At 42.5% G+C, this 20,726-nt stretch overlaps 1 protein-coding gene across 2 annotated transcripts in view; it reads right to left on the reverse strand.

Moving 5' to 3' along the window:
• Nucleotides 1-498: 498 nt before the first annotated feature.
• IFFO2 (intermediate filament family orphan 2) overlaps nt 499-20,726 on the reverse strand; it is a 42,934-nt gene continuing 22,706 nt past the window's right edge. The window contains exons 2-9 of one of the 2 annotated variants that reach the window (XM_054849891.1): nt 18,133-18,193; nt 17,745-17,840; nt 15,358-15,498; nt 13,463-13,605; nt 10,938-11,058; nt 8,516-8,605; nt 7,709-7,839; nt 500-6,947 (exon numbers count right to left, since the gene is read on the reverse strand). In XM_054849891.1, coding sequence (XP_054705866.1) covers nt 6,842-6,947; nt 7,709-7,839; nt 8,516-8,605; nt 10,938-11,058; nt 13,463-13,605; nt 15,358-15,498; nt 17,745-17,840; nt 18,133-18,193 — 889 coding nt within the window. In that variant the 3' untranslated portion in view covers nt 500-6,841. Of the gene's footprint in view, nt 6,948-7,708; nt 7,840-8,515; nt 8,606-10,937; nt 11,059-13,462; nt 13,606-15,357; nt 15,499-17,744; nt 17,841-18,132; nt 18,194-20,726 lie in introns of both variants that reach the window. The other variant, XM_054849892.1, reaches the window with a different exon arrangement.

Below are 20,726 nucleotides of genomic sequence, written 5' to 3' on the forward strand. Positions count from 1 at the left end.
TCCCTCTCCGTGGGGCGGGAGTGGGGTGTCCGTGGTGCTCCCCCCCCCCCCCCGCAGTGGTTGCGCCCGACCAACGGGGCGGCCGCGCGCGACGGCACGTGGGAAGGGGCGGGGCGCTGGAATGAGCTAAAAATAATTAACCCCCCCCGAAATTAAAAAAAAAAACAAAACCCAAAACCAACCGAACCACCACAAAAACAACGCGAAGGAGGCGGCTTTGCCTGTGCGTGGGGCGCTGGCGGCGGGTCCCGGCCTCGGCGGCGCCTCCGGGAACGGACCTGCGTGGGGAGAGAGAGAAAGGGGAAGCTGAAGCGGCTGCCGAGGCCCTAAAAATTCGAAATAAAGGGGATTTTAACCCAAACTGGGCAGCTGGGGAGGGGCAAGGGGGGCAGCAGGAGGCTGGGTTTTGCATGGGGTATTTTTATTTCCAGAAAGGATGTCAGCGCTTTAAGAGGGGCAGGTGAAAGACCCTAATTTGGGGGGGGATTGGGGCATTTTGGGACCCCAAATCACCTGCCCAGAGCTGGGGCTCCAGGGGGACAGGAAGGTCCCCGTCCCCCCCGCCCCCCGATCCAAATGCACAACCAGCTTTTGCTTTAGAGGTGGTGTCCAAGCCAAGAATTAACACGCACAGCCATTAACCAGGAGTTTGGTATTTATTTTTATCAGGTTTTTTTTTTTTCCTTGTAACCAAGAGAACGACCGTAAACCCGTTTTCATCGACAAGCTCCCGCACGCCCCTTTTCGCAGAGAAGCCCGTAGGGTACGCGACCGATGGGTCGAGCGACGAAGGATGAACCGCTCCGGAGGGGCGGTGCGGCCGAGGACACGGACGGACAGACGCGGGACGGGAGAGCAGAGCGGGAAGGGGTTTTGGCACTAAAAAAAGGAAAACTGAGATAATGGGGTGTAACTCAGAGGAGTACGAATGCTTCTGGCTCTCGCTGCCGGTGTTTCTCCGTGCCCCTGCTAAAGTGGATTAAATTTCCGAAGCCTTTGATGGTCCGAAATCCACCGCCGGTAAATGTGTGTACCATCTGGTCTGCTTTCAAATACCCAGGACAGACTTCCAGCCACAGAGGAAATCGATTTACATCTCAACTCCGGAGCAAGCTTGGGAGCTGGTTCATCCTTGGTCCTTTCCTCCCCAGAGATCAAATAGCATCATCAGTTAAGTCTTTTTCTTTAAAAGAAGCTAATATACAGAATATAAAGCACAATATTTACAACAGTACGGTAAACAGGTTCATTTCCACACTGATCAGTAGTCTGTTTTAATGTGTACAAAAGAAATTCTTAACTTGACCTAAGAGGAACTGACAAGAAGTGACACAGCATGGGGAAAGAGTCATCAATACCCTCCACTTAAACACCTTAAATAATAAATAATCATTTTTGGCAGAACTTCGCTACGTACGCTTTAGCCGCAGGTAAGGTGTTTTAAGGTGAATTGCGTGTCTCTTTTGGTGAAACCACGTTACGCGAGAAGTGTGTCTAGTAACCAAGCTTTTCATCATCCTCTACCCTCTCAGATTATAAAAAATAATAATACGGATTTCAGCTGAAATCTGCACAGGGATGGTCGGTTTGGGCAGCCCACGGGCTGGGTTTGTGGCATAGCGGTACTGGGGTGTTCTGCCATGGAAATCCACGGGTTTGAAGCCACCCCAGGGTTTGTTTTAAGCATTAACATCGTTATTTTCTCCAGAGACGGAGCCAGCCAGACCTACGAGCACCACCTTCGCTAACAGAAGTGCTTCACTGTTGGAGTGCCTCAAATTAGGAGGGAATCGTGATTTCTAGAAGCAAATACCCACTTCTTAAACACAATTTGTTGCTTCTTCAAAAGAGAAGCTTTGAAAGGCTCCCGCAAGCGCGGAAGGGTCTTAAGACACTGAACTACACACAAAAACAGACAAAAAGAAATAATCAAGTGTTTCTTCGTTACTCTGCCAAAGACTCTTGTTCAAGCCTTCAGTGTTCCCCTCTCCAGAAACGGGTTGGCAAGGGACTGAATGAAGAATTTGGCAGGTAGCGCTTCTAGTTCACCTCTCAAACCAGCATTATTAACACCAGGATACTACGTGTTGCCTTGATTGGCCGTTTCTTTTCTCATTTAAAACTTAAACTGAGAGAAGTTACATTCTACTAAAAGCTTAAAATCAAGCTTTTGGGTGCACTGAAGGCAAACCCAAATGGATGTTCCCCTGCAACCAAGTCCTGGACCAGTGCAAAAGAATAAAAACCAACAGAAGTCCTGAAGGAAAATGTGGAAAATCCTCATCAGGGTATTATTACACCATGGAAGCACTAGCATTTCTTAATTTTGCTGTAATAAATCGTGCTTTAAACATTCAGCTCTAAAATGAAGCACTCCCAAATGTGAAACACAATCAGAGACTTCCCAGTATTGCAATTCTCTGCCTCGTGCGCTCCAACACAAACGTTCTTCCACGTTTTTCCAGAACGGTAAGGAAATAGGGAAATAGCTGCTTTACAGAGACTGCAGCGTTGTGGCAAGGCTGTGAGCACCCACCGATCGCCGTGGCTTTTCCTCAGCCAACCTTGGACCCATGTCCCCGCTTGTGTATTTACTGGCAGGAATGGTTATGCCAAAAAAATAAATCTCATATTAGAAGCAGCTTTAGATCTGTATTCGGGCATAATTCTGATCTATTATGTTGTTTCATCGAGTTAATTCCAATTTATACTGGTGTAAAACACAATTTATCTTCCAATCAGGTAGAACACAAAACCCGCTCTGGGGCAGATTTTAAAACTACAGTGCCGGTATTTAGGGGAGCAAACGAGGTCCTTCCCCTCGGCAGCACAATGCCTCGCAGTCAGGGGAAGCAAAAAAAAAAAACCCAACAGAGGAAACAGCAATAATCCAGCATTCGCAGAAAAGCTGTTAACCTGTTTTTCTTTCCCGCCTTCTTGCTCCGAGGAAGCGATGGGCAAGTGCTTCACAGCCATACCTGTTAGATTGTTTCCGTGTTGGCGCTTGAAACCGTTTGAGAATTTGGAGTCCCATCAGAGCAGAAGATACTTTACAAGGGAATAATTGCATTTGCTAACAGAATTCTGTTTGCACTTTAAAAACCTCTAATAAAAATAGAATATATACTGTGTTTTTATAAATAGACTACACATTTAGCTTAGATGAGTTTCATTACATTCCCCCCCCAGACACTTTTTTTTTTTTTAAAGAATTTTGTTTTTTTTTCATTGTGTGAACTAATATGATAATTACTAAGTCTTTGAAAAAATGTTTGTACCACATTATTCTTTGGACATTTTTGAACATGCACAAAAGCAACTGCCATTTGTTTACTGAAAACATTTTTTTTTTTGTACAAATCCATTTTAGGAATTTGCTCTATTATTACACTGCTAACAAGCAAAAAAATTTGCTTCCTTGAAACCCCCTTTTAAAAAATGAGAAACAATGAGGAGGATTTTCTGATTGTAAGTCTAAAAAAGTGTCAATATGACACCGCATTAAGAATAGAAAACAAAAATAAAGTATTTACAGCTTTACAAAGGAAAAAAGAAAGAGGTCATCAAAATCAGTTCCAGCATTTTCACAATTTTTTTCTGGCAAGCTTTTCATCTGGTTTTTACAGAGTGGTTATATGCAAACAGAACAGGACCACTGTCAGCTAAATCAGCAGCATCGCTTGAAACTAAACCAAAGACCTCCAGGGAAACTTAGCAAGGACCAACCCTCCTAACTCCCGAAAGGTTGATCTGCCCCATCCTATACAACCTAAATGAAAATAAAACCCCGCTCCCAAGTATGAAAACACCTTTTCTTCTTTAAAAATGGATTACATATGGTTATAAGAAATAGACACCAACAACCATGGTCATTTACCGTCATACACATCACCATCGTACACATTATTTCTCTACCCTCTACTATAGACCCACATCCCTTACACTTACCCACAAATACAACCCCATTACAGATGCTCCTCATAATTATGGCTACGAGATAAACGGCAGGGTACAGCTAGCTTGTTTCCACAGCTACATTCCCGCTTCCTCACTCAGCTCTCACTGTCAAACTGAGGATATTCTCTACCCTCAACATACCAGCTACTAGTTTCAAAACCCACTCAGCCTTTTCCCTACTAGGATACTGAGTTTTAAAGGGAAAACCAAAACAAAACAGCAGCTAAGCCGGACGGCCGTTGTAATTGCTCAGTTTCTCCAGTACCAAAGAGCATTTCATAAGTGAGGAGAGCTGAACGAGAGCTGAACGAGAGCCTCCGACGAGGCCGATTCACTGTGCAAGTAGATTGCTTAAACAACGCCTCCACCAAAGTCACTAAAGCATTACAGACATTCAGCTTTGGCAGATGGTTTCTCAGCCTCGTGAGAAACTACGTATTAGCAGCTGAAGTTCATACAGGCTTGAAAACCTTAAGAGTACTTTATTGAAAACATGCAGTCCCAGCCCCCTCGAAAAAATAGCTCATCTCTTACCCCCCACCCACCCCAAGTTGCAGCCCTAGTGAACACGACATTTACCACTTTGGCCACCTAAGAAATAATAGGAGTGAGCACTTTGGAATCAGGTCTCTTTTCCAGAGAAAAGTTATCTACATTTACACGATGAAACAGGCTTTGAAAAAGCCCCTAACCCACACCACAAGAAGTTGCTAGCTACTCTATGATTAACTGCACTGAGTATTTCAATCAGTAAGGAGACCACAAGAATATCCTTGGATCTATTTTCCTGGACTGAAGCCATCAATGGTGGATCATGGCCTCCACACTGAGGATCCAGATGGATCACCCCGGTACTCCTCCTCAATCTGAAAACCACAGGGAACCCATTTGATTCACACGGCCTAAAAGCACCATCATGTCCAAGCAGGAGACGGCTCTGAACAGCGATGAAATTCCAGGCAGCAACACACGGGACTCGAATTGAGAGGACACGGCTGTAACCCACAGCTACAGTGCTAGCGGAAACCCTCTGAGGTCCTGCCCCTCTGCAAAGCTGCGCAAGACGGAGAGGCGTTTCTGCATTTGCTGAGACGCTTGTGCTCCTTTTGGAAGAAAGCGACACCGATCTATATTGGCTGTATGCTTACACTGCAACCCCACTGATTTCAGATCAATACTGAGAGAGGCTTGGAAACAACACTCAGGAAGCTAAAACGATCGGTCAGCTTACCTTTACGTAACACTGAGAGGGTGCTTAAATCAGGTATTTCCCTGTCCAGTCCTAGCACTGCTCCTACATAGCAGTTCCTAAGCTTCCTGGCAGGGAAAAAAAAATACATTTGGTATTTACTCCAAGTCTTGCAACTGCTAGTTAACTACACAGTTACCTTTAGGCAGTATTAACTACACTTTCAAGCTTGGTCTAAAAAACAAAGAAAAAAATTATTGGCTGAGGTTTATACCCTGTTTTTACCTGGCTGAGGTGCTACAATTCCCATTAATAACCGTGAACAGCTTGATGATGCCAGAGTTTCCTCAAATACCACCAAGTGATCTGACTTTTGATGCTGCTTTCTCCTGTGTAAAAATACAGGAAGACTGACAAAGCCTAGGTCTTCCCCCTTTCTCACAGAGAAAGCACATGGCTGTTCTTCCCTAATTCTAGGGCAGCAGTAGTTTGGGATTCATTTTACTACGCCCTAAAGGATTACAGTATTTTCCGATGTTCAGCTTTTCTGAAGAACAGTGGTCTGGAACTCTCCCAGTGCCATGTCTCAAGCCTACATCTACACCACCGCACGTCAGTTTATCCTGATGCTTCAACTATCCCACTCCAAACATCGTGAAAGCAGCATAAAATGGAGTTATCTCCCTGTCAGCAAAGTAAAATCTACAAACACTATGGTTTAAAAAAAAAAAAAATCCTGAAAAAAGAAAACAGGACAAAAACTGAAGGGCTGATTACCCTCTTAATCCAATCACGGGAAACAAAGGCATTGTAATACGACATTCCTCCTCAAAAGAAGCTCTACAGATAACTAACATGTGCAAACGTGTGTTTAGCTTTCCTTTCCCCAAGAGATAAAGATAACTGTAGCCCAGCAGGGACCAAACATTCCATATAAATAAGGCGAGCTTTTTTTTTTTTTTTTTTTTTTGCATAGTAGTTTATCAGTGATAGTCCCACGCCCCTGAACCCTCCTTCGTCCACCCGCTTTGCCACCGAGCTGAGACTTGCTGCTTCAGATTCTGGAGTCTAGCAGAAAGCTTGTACAAATCTCAAAGGCTCCTTCACCCAAAAAGATGGGGTGAAGAAATTCCTTTTAATATTGTATAACTGCTTAATCCTAAATGCTGCCTCTAAACCCGCTATTAGTTTTAAGTGTTTACAATCCAATTTGGAGGCATTCTTTTTTGTGCCAGACATTGGTAATTGTACCATAATTGTCTTGAGTTCGCTTCTCATTTTGCCAGCGTTCCTTTTGCCAATCAGCGCAGCAGTTCAATAAAACCATAAGCTTATTGAAATACCCAGAGCCTTTGCAGCACCATTCTCTGCTGCTACCAGATTATTTTTTTTTAAATAGTATTTTTTTTTATAAAAACACCTGCTATTAATATTCCACTGGAGCTCAAAGTGGCTCAGCTTGGGGCAAAGGCACAATTAAAACACCATGTTTTCTTACAGGACTCTGCATTTATGATTTGTGTAACAATAGAAATTTACAGCACCAATCCTTGGGTGGGGTGGGGATGCGTGTAGGAATGAGTCCTTAGAAACCCTGTGCAAGGGCTTACAAGTCTTTTTTTTTTCCCCCAGCAGTGTACTGTTTTTTAATCTTTTCTTGTATCTTCCCTTTCACTGGAATGCTCCAACTACGTATCAGCTGACCATGGGCTCCACATCCGTCTCTCTGTCCAATTCATCCTGAATTTCATCTGTGTTTCCTGAGTCACTGCTGGCTACAGAGCTGGGAGATGGAGAATTTCTGTGGAAAAATTCAGAGGAAGGTTTAGACAAGAAGTATCAATGACAGAAAGGAAAAAAAAAAAAGGAACCTTTAAAGAAAATGGTCACTTTCACTCTTTCACTTCCCAAAACAATTTAAAATTAACAATTAACATTAACTTTGGGTTTACAGTAAATATCAGCAGTAAACTTAAGTGTGCTGCCACCCCAGCCCTGTTATCTCCTATACAAATATAAAGGCTGCCCCAGGTTTACGGATGGGGACATTGAAACTGAATCCAACGAACATCCTACAGAGACTCTCATCGTCCACAATGCGTACAGTCTTGAAAACTCAAAAAAGTTTATCTCCTTGTTCTTTTAAGCCAGGACGCGTACTGAGGACGAGCAAGAGATAAGAAAAATCCCTCATAGTATAGGTTCTTACACACGAGAAGATTAAAACTCAAGTTGTTCATATATGTCCACAGTCGAGATTTAATCTGAGCTTTTGTTTAAGACTTCTAGGACTATGACATTAAGACTAAGCATCCGTTCATGTTTGAGATCCCTGGTTTTACCAACACGTGTTGAAACCTTAAAAGCTGTTATTGTGTGTAGGAACCTATACACTGTTACAGGGTTCTTTTTAAGACTGGTATTTGACCCTGAACAAAACAGGATTATCTAAAGGACAAAGCTTTAGGACAAAATGATACCGTTGCCTTTAAAACAACTTGGCAGGAAACAAGAGAAAAAAATTCTTGAAGCACCCCAGGCAGAGTGGTAATATCTCATTACCTGTCAGCTGAGCCTTTGATAAGCCTACGACAGGTTTCCATTTGTACATCCAGGCCCCTTTTCATACTACACATTTCCATATATTCATGAAGGTGGCGATTCATGTCGCTCTTGGCTGTGGCCAATTCCAGCTGTAAGAAGTAAGAGAAAAATAATCAGCCTGAGGTGAGTTGCTAGCAGCTTGTCCCAGCTTTGCTCAATTTTACATACTGGTGGGGATGCTAAAGCTGCCCAGAGCCAAGCCAAAACACCCGCGCAACATACATTTAACCTCAGTGTTCTATTCTGCCAATGTATTCATCAGCTTGTGAAATGTATTTTAATCAGAGTTCAACACTGGTTTTAAACAGCTCTCAAGTTTGGGTTTTTTTTTTTATGCTGCTGGGCATCTTGTTTGTCAACATGCAGTAATTAATGAAAGCATATTCTAGGCTGGGCAAAGATTTTGAGAAGCTGCTGTGTCTGGCAACCTCTGAGGTCACATCTTGTGAAGCACTTCCCAGGGTGACGGTGGATATGCAAGACAGAGAGGGAAAAAAGAATAATAGTGCATTTTCATTTTCTTTGTTCTGAAGGTTCTCTCTCCACCAGCTACAGATTTATGCTTACTCAATAATAAGGCTGCATGGAGAATAGTATTTAGAAAAAATCCCAAGGGTATGTCAAAGTAAAATGCCTTTGCATTCTTAGATATATAGACATTCCACCTTTCCTCTGTGGGGGTACACATGTGGAAGAGCCAACTGGACCAGAACACCATGCACGTCCATTAGAAACAACTCATATTGTCACAAATAACCTCCTTACCTCTATCTGTCCTATTGTTTCTTGGTATTCCTTGTCTCTCGTTTTAAAGAAAGACTCTGTTTCGTGGATCAAGTTTCCCAGGTTTTCTTCCTGCAGGGGAAAGGAAGACACAAAGAATTAGCAAGACAGTGACAAGGAATTCAGTAGCAGACTGAAGATCATCTTATTTAACCTTTCTCAGAAATGCAGGTTATTATGCTCTTTCATGCAAAGGGTTTTTTTATACTTTTTTTTTTTCCACACAGATAAGTACTATTCTGCTTCTTAAAATTGGCATATCAGGAACCACATGGTACCAAGACCATGGCTTTGTACACACAAAGATAAAGTCTCTGATTAAGGAACCTGCAGACCAAGGCTCCAGCAATTAAACACAGATACCTGATGCACGCCAAAGAACCAGACCCACGGATTTTCCTGAGCCTTTCACAGTCTGATCACACTTAGACAGATTGTAATTGCTCTCCAGCCATGAAACAATTTTTCCTTGCATTGACCACACCACTACTTACAGCTTTGCACTGGAATTCTCATTTTCCAATTACATATTACTACGCTCCAGTCCGTTCTGTCTCCATTACCTCACACGTATGCTCTGCACGCATTGTTTCCTATTGAAATTCTTCACTTAACTGCTAGATAAAGCAAGCTTACTCCAGCACACTATCGATAAAAATATCGCATGTAAGAACACGTGGTGTCCCAAAGGAAACATCCCGCCAGACAACAGCTCCCCCATCATCATTGCTTTGGATTGACAGTACACTCTGGGCTACAAAACATACAGCACTATTTCATGCTGTCAAAGAGACTAAAATCAACCGTTTTCCAGTTTAACAACGTCATTGTTCTCTCCTTCATGTTACTACCTACCTCCGGTTTTCCAGAAAAAAATTTAACATCAATTTAATGCAACTGCACTGATGAGCATTAATTACGTTTCCATCCTTCGGCCACATCTGTAGCAGCTTTATCAGGATTGTACCCAGTAACCACGTCAGGCTATCCAGCCTATAGTTACAAGAATCATTCCACTTATCCTTTTATATGCAGAAACGCTTTAAGGAGGAAGGTCACAAAAGAAGGTGGCTAGGGCACCGCGTACGAACTTGAAAGGAATAAAGCCAGTGGAAGGAAGATTCAGGCATGTAAAGCACTATGTTGAAGACTAGGCACAGACAGAGCGGTCTTTATTCTGAATCTCCATCTACAAGCCAAATCTACCCTTTCCTTGTATAATTTTCATTTAGAAGGATTTAAGCTTCTTAAAACCTTTAGAGTTTTTACGCGGAAGGTCTGAGTTCGGCAATATTCCTCTGATAGCTGTGCTTATACATGCACACATGGGTATATGCAAATAAATCTGTCACTAATTCCAGCACATGGCTACACATTATCACTCTGCCACTCTCCCTGCTCAAAAGACGACGTGTAGCTAAGCACGCTGCTTTCTGCAGCCCTAGCACTTCTAAGTAATCTCCGCAGTTTCAGAGTACGCCAGATGATACACAAATGGGAAGATGTAAAATTAACGCACCCCTGGCAGTCAACACAAGACAATATTCAGGAGACTGCTGCCTCAGCATCTTTAGCTACGGCGATGATGGAAGGCGGCAGGATTATTTCTTACCTACTGCTGTCGTGCTACTCAGTAATGAAATAATAGCATCACATTTAAGACTACCCACACAAAGCCAGACCTTGCCATTTCAATCTCTCTTTAGGCCTGTTTAAAAAAGGCTCAGAAGTCACTGAATGAGGCAGCATGCAGCCATTCGCTTGCTTTGCATGCGATCTTAAGGATTAAAAGCAAGCTGTTTATTATCCACCAACACCAGGAGATTCCTGTTGACTGGGAAGATGGAAGCACAAGACTCACGGGTTCAGAAGATCCCTGGGGCTTTACACCCTGTGTCCTGCAACCACAGCCTCTTTGTTTGTGATGGGCTGAATGTACTTTAACATCTTGCACGGACCATACCGAGTTTATTTTTCTCTCCACTAGAACAAGCGTGCCACACGGTGTACCATTTGGACAATTAAAGCGTGAATGATAATCTACAGAGAAAGTGAGATGCTGCGTGGAAGATACAGGGCTTTAGATAAATGACTGCTTCGGGTGACAGATTGCACGATGCTCCTGTAACAGCTAGGCACACTGGATCTTTTGACACTCACTTGGTACTTTTAAATACTCAGTTTGAAGAAGAAGAAGAAATGAAGTTTGGCAAATAAACTGATTGCACAGACTGAAAAGCAACCATAGAGAGAAAGCACTAAGAGGATTTTAAAAATCAAAGCAAGTTTGCGTGGCAAACTAGATCACCAGTCAAATATCCAAAGGCTCAAACGGCTGAAAGAGCAGCTGAGGGATACAGTTTCTGCAAAGAATAGTTTGAGAAAATAACTGAAATAAACTCACTTCTCCTTGGAGGTCAATTGAAGGATTGCAGTTTGTGAAGTCTTCCCAAAGAAGCAACGTTTCCTCATTCTCCTCCCACGTTAAACTATCACAGTCGTCATCAAAATCAAATGTCTCACGACTGTTAAGAAAACAGAAAAAGCATTAGTGAAAACTACCCCAGCCCCACTCCCTCAGTTCTTCAATTAATCTTCTAGAAAAAAAAGGGGCTACGAGAACTGAATGAAGGAGACAATGCAGCAGCTGAAAATCCTCACAGTTTTTACAAACAGGCTTTACCACTGTCCAAGTCCCTCGCTCCTGGGCTCTTTGCCACCCCAAAGCAGAATAAAAGATCCTTGTTAGCATTCCTGGTTCAAGTACACAGTCCTAGCTCTGTCCTCCAGATGGTGCTGCACATTCGTTTCCCCTGTTTCCAAACCACAAAAATGTTTTAAACTATTCTTTATACATGGGAAAATGAGCCCAAAGACAGTTTGAGGAATTTTACGAGAAACAGCCACTAGAAAACTCCCTGCTGATTTATGCTGAAGTTCAGCCAACATTTTCCCTGCAGCATTTAAACCCATTATTTTTAAAAGTAACAACTATAAAAAAAACCCCAACCCTGAACCCCAAAATGATGTGCAGGTGAGCGTAAATACTTACTGTTGACTTGAACAACACAGACACTACTACAGCCACTTAAGACTGAGAACAAACAGTGGCAGAGTGGCCTTTCACACTGTTATTTGGCCAAGCCCCTTTAGTACCGTCGGTTGTGCAATAAGGGAAAGTTTCAGAAGGCACTCGAGTCCCTTTAGGTTTGAACAGCAGCAAGGCGAAACACTAGTAGCTGCTTCTTGTCCTTGTTAAGGAGGCCTGACAAAAATCTGAAATTGCTCCCAGCAGCAGTCTGCTAATTTCAGACTGATGCATTTTTGTTACTTTAGCTCACTTCCTTTTAAACTGATAACATCTCAGTCCGGAAGCTGAGTCCAATACTGTCTTTAGGAGGCTGAAGAGCTTGGCAAAAGAGGCAGGCTATTTGGTTAGACTCACCATGACTTTAAAAAATTAATTAAAAAAATAATAAACTTGGACATAGATGATTATGCCTTTTGCAATTCCACTTCAAATGAGTTTCTTTTTGCAAGAGCTATCCTTGTCAGAGAGCACAAAGGCTCCCAGTCCTGACTGCTGGTCTAGATCAACCCAGTCTGAATGTATCAGCAAGATTCCCACAGCGCTTTGTGCGATATGTAACAGGATCAGGAGATAAGAATTTCATTAGCAGCACCAATAAAAACTGGGCAGGTCTAAGAACAAAACTGAAAACTAAATGCATTACCAACCCAGCAGCTAAATTTTAGACTTTTGCTTTTATAAAAAAATCCACACACTATCTGCTGTCACACTGAATTCTAGCAGTGCAGAAGTCAAAAATCTGTATTTATTACACTGAATATTAATAAGGGCCTAAAGACATCTAAAACAAGAGTCCTAACAAGAGGAGTTACCTACAACTTTTGCAAGAAACCTGCCCTCCTATATGTGAAACTTGGGCAGAAAGAAATGAAAACAGAACTTTTGGCAACAGCTGACAACAGAAGAGGAGCTAGTGCTTCTTAGACAATTTCTCGTGTACTCCTACATATTAAATACTGTCCTACACTGCGTGGGAAAGCACTGGGAATTCTTCCCTCTGCAGTCATTGCAGAAGCTGGCAGAAGACAGCCGTATTCACATGCTAGGAAAGTCAGACCTACGGTGCTTGCTGGGGCTTTTCTCTGCCAAAAGAGAACGGCAGAGACCCTCTAAACTCTCACCGGGCCGTGGCCATCTCCATCAGTTCTAGAGCAGGAGGAAGAGAACAGCAGGGCACATTGCCAACCAGCTTCCCAAACTGCTTTGTGTAGCACCAACGTGCAGAGAGTCTCTTCTCACCGCTACAAGCTTCCTAACACTCCAATTTGGGGTAAAGCTTTAGGCAAAATAAATTGCAATTCTTCCAGTTCGGGAGACTGGACTTTGCAGCAAGTCTTACAACACCGACAGTCTTGGAATCTATAAACTATTGTCCACTGCTAGAACTGATCTTCCTGACAGATCCACCATTACCATTTGCCCACAGCTCAACTGAAAAATCATGCAAAATGCAAGAAGAGTTTGTATCCATTCTGAATTGAGCTTTCAGTGATGTTGCCAAATTCTATCCAGCCCAAGCAGCAGCACGGTTCTTCCCAAAACTCTAGAAATCTAATATTCGGCCAAATACACTGAATAGACTCAAGTTTTGTACTTTGTTGTTGTTGTTGCATGTTTCTTCTTTTGCTACTGTTATAACAGCATGTGCAGTAAAACTACATGTTTGCATTTTTTATATTCTCTGTAGTTCCCTCTACTTAAAGGAGGAACAAAAATCAGTTAATTTTATTTGAACTTCCAGCGAACTGTCAAGTATGCACCATGCTGGCAGCTCAGGTGCTCTGGGACTAAGTCTGCATTTCTGAGTAAGTTTTCCCTACGTCGTCCATGATACTCACAGCTGATTAAACATACGCTTCATTTCATCCGTGATGTTCAAAGAACAGCTGACCTCATCATCAGAGAACCTGCCATTGTCTCCATCCTGTTCAGAGAGGTCATCATCAGATGCGAGCTTGCGTTCTTTCTTCTTGGAAGCCACCTTAATTGGAGAGAAGAGCAGTAACTAGACGGTTCAATTGAGGTGCGCCATGAGGGGCGGAAATAAAGAAGGAGAGGCATTAGGTTTGAGTGAACATAACTGCTCATCAGTTCCCAGGCAATTCAGGGAGCGCTTGTATTCAAGGCAGGAATTGCATCTGTTAATGAGTGGTGAACACAGAGCACAAGGAAGCAGTTCAGAACGGCAAAGAGCAAAGCAAGCTGCAGGCTGCCAGCGCTCTACAGATGTTCATCTGTTCACTGACGCCAGTCTATGCTCTACCAGAGAACATGCAGAGGTTAGAATGATACAGGGTAAAAGCGTAAGCTGGCAGGAGTGCCCAGGCAGCAGGCTTGAGAGCAATGACAGAACTCTCCCTCTCCTGCCACCACCACAGGCTGTTGCTCCCAGTGTTGAACCACCACGAAAGAGTAGACGGGAAGCCTTTCTAGATAGCCTTTATTTCAGGGTCATCCCACCCCATCAGCAGAGGCAGACTGCTAGTCTTCAGGTTGACAGAAGAAGGGTTAACTGAACCATGAAAACACCTGGACAACCCTCAAAGAAATGAAGTTCATAGACGTGCAGAGAACTCAAGGGATACCCCTGCAAAGGGCGCAGAGGATCACTTCTTCATCTGAGGACTGTGAACATAAAAGATATTCACAGATGGTGCCACAGAGTCACAAACACACAGTCCGCTCCCAACCTACTGCGGTTTCTCCTCTACTTGGCATATCAGCCATCCCTTATTGTTCTCACGATGATCATTTTAACCACTGCATGCTTGACCAAAAGTGCGCTTTGCAGTTACCTTTGAGCAGAAAGACATAGCAATTCTACTCAAAGACAAGAAGGAACCACTAGCACAATGCAATGGCTCAACATGCTAGAAAAAATAATTGTCTCCAATGAGGAGATTAGAGTCTTTTGGGATGCATAAAAAAACCCCAACCATCAAACATTTAGGCAACTTCACTACAGCCAGAAAGCACAACCAGTAGAGACCACAAGGATCTTTTGCAGTGGTTTTGTACAGCATTTAGCATGCTATATGACATCACTATACAGAGAAAAGCATCAGACTTATTGAAAGACTGAACAAGACACATTTAGATCAAAGTAGAAGGAAGCTGAGTTAATCACAATGACATTGCAGTTGTGACAGGAGACCAACTGCCTTAGGAGTTACAGGTTTGCTCCACGCAGAGCTGTAACTGCTTGCTTTTGGAGCAAATTAAATGACTTTCCTGCTAGCACCAAGGAGCCACAACAGCTCAAGGAAAGCAACTGGAGTTTCTAGTCTCACAAAGTAGTCATAGCTCACCACCACAGAAGCGTTATTTCTGGCCACGGAGCTTGAGCCAGAAATAAGAACATTCAGATGACAGTTCTACAAGCTTAAAACCTCTCACTTGTAGAGGGAACAAATGCGAGGAAGCCATTTATACAAACCCAGACCCTATAGTGCTTTTTTTCCCTGCGTTCATTGTAGACTAGCATCAGACTAACAGCACATCTTAAAGGTCATCCTGAGACTTCTTTTTTTTAAACTGTCTAAATTTTGTGCTCTTAGGACTACAGCAGCTTCTGCAGAAGAGAGCTACACTTCAAGACCGAGAAAGAAGAAAATACGTCTACACAGAGAAATTTCAAGAAAAGGCAAATGACCTGGACCACACTCCTCAACACTGCTCCCTCTTGTCCCCTCACTTCTCGTCCTACCCTATGGAAAATTCACGGCCTAATCACCTGGAATATCTTGGAAACGTCTTCAGAGTTGCGCTGCTGCGCTACATCACACAGCTTGGCTGTGATATCGATTCGCCGACAGATGTCCATGTCCACCTTCATGGCCTTTTCTTGAATCTTTGTGTCCAGGTCTGTCATGGGCTGCAGGAAGGACAGCAGTGATTATCTTCTATTATTATACAGTTCAGGAAAGAAGAGATACCCCATAGTATCTCTCTAACCCCAGGGTATACCATTCTTAAACAATATTACACCTTGTTCTCCGGGAAAGGCAGTACACGCACAATCTAAATAGACTAGACAGCTAACAATTAACATTCATAGCTGATTCTAATAAAATTTCAACTCAGAGTGATTTGCCACTGAAAAACCTATACCCACCCCAAAACAACAGCTAGATGTGACAGTAAACTTTTATGGGTCAATAAAGCTTTAAAAAAGGAGGAGAAACCCTGTAGACCATGCGCAGAATAGAATGAAATCTAAAACCTGGTCAGTATGCAACACTTCCCCCCTTTTCAGACAGAAAAACTGGGCCTGCAAGGAGAAGTTGCTTTTAAAACAGAATCCAGGCTACTCAGCAACTTCATACATACCATGAAAACATAAAATCAAGACTGGATCTAAAGAGATCCATGAAAGCTTGTAACACAGAAAATACTCCTCATTGGCATTAATCTGGCTTCCAGCCTAGCAAAAATTCTGCATGAAAAATATTTTGTCTTGCTTCACTCTGGGCAGTGATCATAAACATAATTTATAAGAGATACTCCCACGCAGACAGTACAGCTGGCTCCTTATGAAACACCATTCCACAAAAAGCATATTTTCCAGCCTAGACGAGACTTACTGTGTTAGAAAGTACCACTTCAATGGCTAGGCAATGCTTCCACTTTGACCAGAAAAGTGGAAAAACTCTTTGTGGAGTATTATTCTTAAATACCAAATCCCCTTTCCAAGAAGAAAGCCTTGTTTCTTCTTTGGGGTTTGGCTTCCCCCCCCCCCCTTTTCTTTTTTAAAAATTATTAGACAGTTCTTCTCCAGCCTCTATCAACCACCTTTGGACAAGTTAAAGATTTTTGTTTTCCAAACACATTGAGGAAAAGAAATCTCTAAACACTGACACACTCTAAGCACAATCTTATCAACTCAATAGGTACCAGTGATTCTTATCTGCAGGAAAGCAAGAGTCACATGCCAACATTTTGCATTGCTCTGCTCTAAATATTTACACGGTGGGATTCAAAACAAGCATTCTCACTGCTTTCCTTAGGCTCCCTTCGGGTTTGCAAAGCCCGAAGGAAGCTTTCTCTCAAGTTGAGGAGGATGTTTGCATTCACCACCATCCTTTTTGTACACACCGAGCAACGTTTCTTCCTCAGTGAAAAAGTCATCACAGCGATGCAGCCCTAACAAGTTTCTCCCTTTCACACTGCCTCTAACCAAGCATGCCTATTCTCGATTAAACACCAAAAGAAGAGACAGCTAATTGCCAAATTTCACACGGACAGATCTAGTAGCCCTGAGAGAATGTATTTGACACCAGGGAGCGGGTTCTGCAAGTTTATATAAAGACAGAAGGAAGCAGTTGTACACAAAATTACAGAATAAATAAGCATAATAGGACATATTCATTAGACAACTGGCATCAGCACTACTTCAGTCCTACAGAGAAAGGCACCTTAACGTTCACCTAGCTCATCTTTCTAGATATCTACATGAGTACATGCTCTCAGCATGTCTAAATGTAAAAAAAATATCCAGTCATAGTCTAAAAGATCCCCGAACTTTGAGGGAAAGTTAGTATCAAACAAGACATGCAGAAATTCCTGAGAAAACAAGTCTTTTTTTTTGTCTTTTTTTTTTCTTTTAAATTTAGGTCAAAGCAGCACTGGAAACAAAGCCAGATATCTGAACCAGTGACACCAGGTTCATCTCCACAGAGCTTTCATAAAGGGAGTTGGGACACACATCGAGCGCGTTCCTTTTTGAACACTACTTTCTTGCAAGTCGCCCTTGTTAGCGGTACATGGCGCTGCACGGTGACGAACCCTTTACCCTAACCTGTGAGTTCTCCAACATTTTTTTTCCCCCCCCACGGCTGCAGATCTGAATGCCAGCACTGCCAGCTGCGGAGAACGGGGAAAGGAGGGAAGAGTCTGGGTTATGGGCTAAGCAGCAAGTTAATGCATCTCTACACAGACCAGACAGGAAGCAGGGGGAAGGGTGATCTGTCTGATGCATTAGATTATAAAGGCAGCCATAATGCTAACTACAAAGCAGCACTCACTAAGACCATAACCTTTTCATGAATGAAGCCATTTGCATGACACACACATTTCACAAAGGCAGTGGGAGTTGGCCGCTCTGCTCTCCAGTGTACTTACATCACTCATCAGACCCTTAAAGACCACAAGTTCTGCTTTCAGTCTCTCAATCTTTTCATTTAACTCCTCCTGGAGAGCTTCCGCTTCCTGCGCCTCCTGCAAGAGAAAGCACACAAAGAACTAAGAGGTAATAGGCCAACATATGCTTCCACACTTAACCTGAGCGGGGCTGATAAGACACATCACCACCCTCACATTTCATTCTGTCAGAAACTTCAGCACCTTCCTGCTTCAGCTTCCAAACATTAACACCACTCTCTAGCATATAGCAATGCAGTCACCTGCTCTAGGTAGAAGAGAGTGTTTTAACTGAATTCAAGTAATTACTAGCATAATAAAAGGTGCAGAGCAAACCTATACCTTTCAATACACGCTATTCCAACCTTACCTCTCGCAAGGTTTCTACCATAGATTCCAGACTCATTCTTCTCGTCAGTTCCTCTTCCCATCTGAAAGACAAGATTTGCAGACAAAGTGTTAACTATGGAGAAAAGTAGTTTTTGTTTTGTTTTTTTTTTTTCCAAAAAATCACAAGTCTTCTGATAGCTGTAGGATGATGACAGTTACTTGAAATGTAAAGCAGATGGTCCCCCTCACTTGTACACCCTCAAACCAGTAACATTAAGTCTGTAAGAGAATAAAAGCTAAATCCACTTTCATTGACATCAGTACTCTTCCTGCTCTCCTGCACAACATTGAGTTGCAAATAAGGTGGGAAATTTTCAGTGCAAAAAGAATCAGTTGCAGGTAAGTTATGTGAATGAGCAGTCTTACTATTTATCTGTTCAGTCCAATCAATTCATGCCTTTGTATGTCTTCTACAAACTCCTCAATAATCTACATGCCTCAGCCATTTCCCAGCACTACACTTGTAAGCAGAGTATTCAGACAAGCATCCTTGCGTGCAGGGTGTACACTCAGTGCTACTGCACTACTGAAAGGGTAGAAGAAAAGGAATTACAGTTATAAACTGTATAATTAAACCTCATACTACAAACATCATTATGTTTGAGTTCATTATTGGATTAAATGTAAAAAAATATCCGGCCAGTTCCTCTTTTTAAGCACCGAAACCCTTTAAAAGGCAAAAACCAGTTGGCAATACTAACTCAAAAGCTAAGATTCTTGAGAACGTGCCGATACACATTCATCATACCCATGGATATGGTTTGGGGGTGAGAGAGAAAATAAAATGTGTGCCACTCTTTCTGAATGGGCAGCAGTGACACACAAGACTTGTCCAGCCTATTATAACAACAGGAATTACACCCCTGGAAAAGAAACTTTGGATACCACATGATTAAAAACAATCCTGTGAATGTAATCGCTAAGTACCATCCTGATAATTTCTCTTGCCACTTCAACACTTTTTATAGTTTACCTGAAAACGGCAAACCATAGGCCTAGAAATCTATTCAATCAAAGCAGTCTTGAAAATGCACAGTTAAATCTGCCAAAACACATCATTTCATCCTGTTTTCAAATCCACAAGGAAATCTGGTGATGGCTACATTGCGGGATATTCCCATTGAGGCAGCCGATTCGATGCATGCATAATCACTACGCCACTCGCTACATCTCTGCATTCAAAGTACACATTTAATCCCATCTGAAATGGAAGCCAGGGCCATTTCAGCGGGCAAGGACACAGGCAGGCACGGCAATATTGCAGTTTGCCATCTTCAGGCGTGATCAGAAGCACCTGAACGGGTTACATCTTCATGCAGTAGCAGCGGCTCCAGCGAGCGCAGTGCCAAGATGACATGCTGGCTATATCCGCTCTTTCCTGCTATTGTGGTGCAGGAATATCCTACACAACAGCGTGCGAGTTCCCCATTGTACAGCTGAAGTTTGATTTATGCAGGAAGACTTGTTGTGCATCTTTTTACCAGCAAGGATTTACTGCCAAGCACAGCAAAATATTTAGGCTGAAATTTGCATTTGTCATCAAATGTTTTCATTTGTATTTCCATATCCTATTTGGTTTTTGACTACTAATTACATGTACGTTTCTATAAAAATAGTAACTCTGCTTTTCACTTTTAATATTAAAGTCAAGAAGGTGAAATTAATTAAAGCAGTCAATTATATTCGCAATCTGTAAGATGGTCTCCTTCTGTTACAGAAGGAGCACTGCACGGCTTTAATCATTCCTCCTGGTCTTTCTGCCAGCAGGCTGTCATTTATGGATGGAAGTCAAGCAGACATTGCAAAAATTGATATGCTGCTTCTCAAGGTTTTAACCATTGAAATGAGGAATACTGGCTGCATTCAGGTTATCCTGCTGTATTATTTGCATCCCCACAGTGCATTCTCAGAAAAAAAAAAAAAAACCAAAACACACAGAAGGGATGTATTTTTGGAAAACGTATCTGCATATTTTTACTGACTATGCCAAAAGCTAGCAAAAAGGATTAGCTCTCCTCCCCAGCAGTTCAGCCATTCTGGGCAGCTGCCAAAATTACACATCTCAGTCTGCTCAGACTAACCTTCCTCATGCCGCAGAAATTCCAGTAGTTCCATTTCTTTTCTTTGTGCCAGTTAAAGTGCATTTTGCAGAACAGTGATTTACAGCCCTAATTCCCTTCCGCCAAACTCAGGACGGTGTCTTCAAGAGACGAGGAAAAGAATGCCTTTTTATACACACGCACCCTCCCCACAATTTCTGTGTTTCTCTTAATTATAGGAACAATAAAACAATCAGGTAATCTTTAACCAAAAAGTTCATGCCTAACAGAAGTTTACACCAGACTGATAACATAAGGGTCCTGCTAACCATTAGTATCACACTCTTAACCTCAGAGCTCGTTTCTCCCACCCACTACCGAGCCGATTAACCTCATTTAACAGCTAAACATGCCAAGCTTACTTTCTCCTCACACTTAAACCTTAGGCTATTTGCAGCGAAGAGAAGAGAGAGATAATGCACGGGAAGGTAGAGGATGCCAATGGAACAGACGATTAATTCTCCATTTAAACTTC

This window comes from Grus americana, chromosome 21 (assembly GCF_028858705.1).
Source record: "Grus americana isolate bGruAme1 chromosome 21, bGruAme1.mat, whole genome shotgun sequence".
NCBI lineage: Eukaryota > Metazoa > Chordata > Aves > Gruiformes > Gruidae > Grus > Grus americana.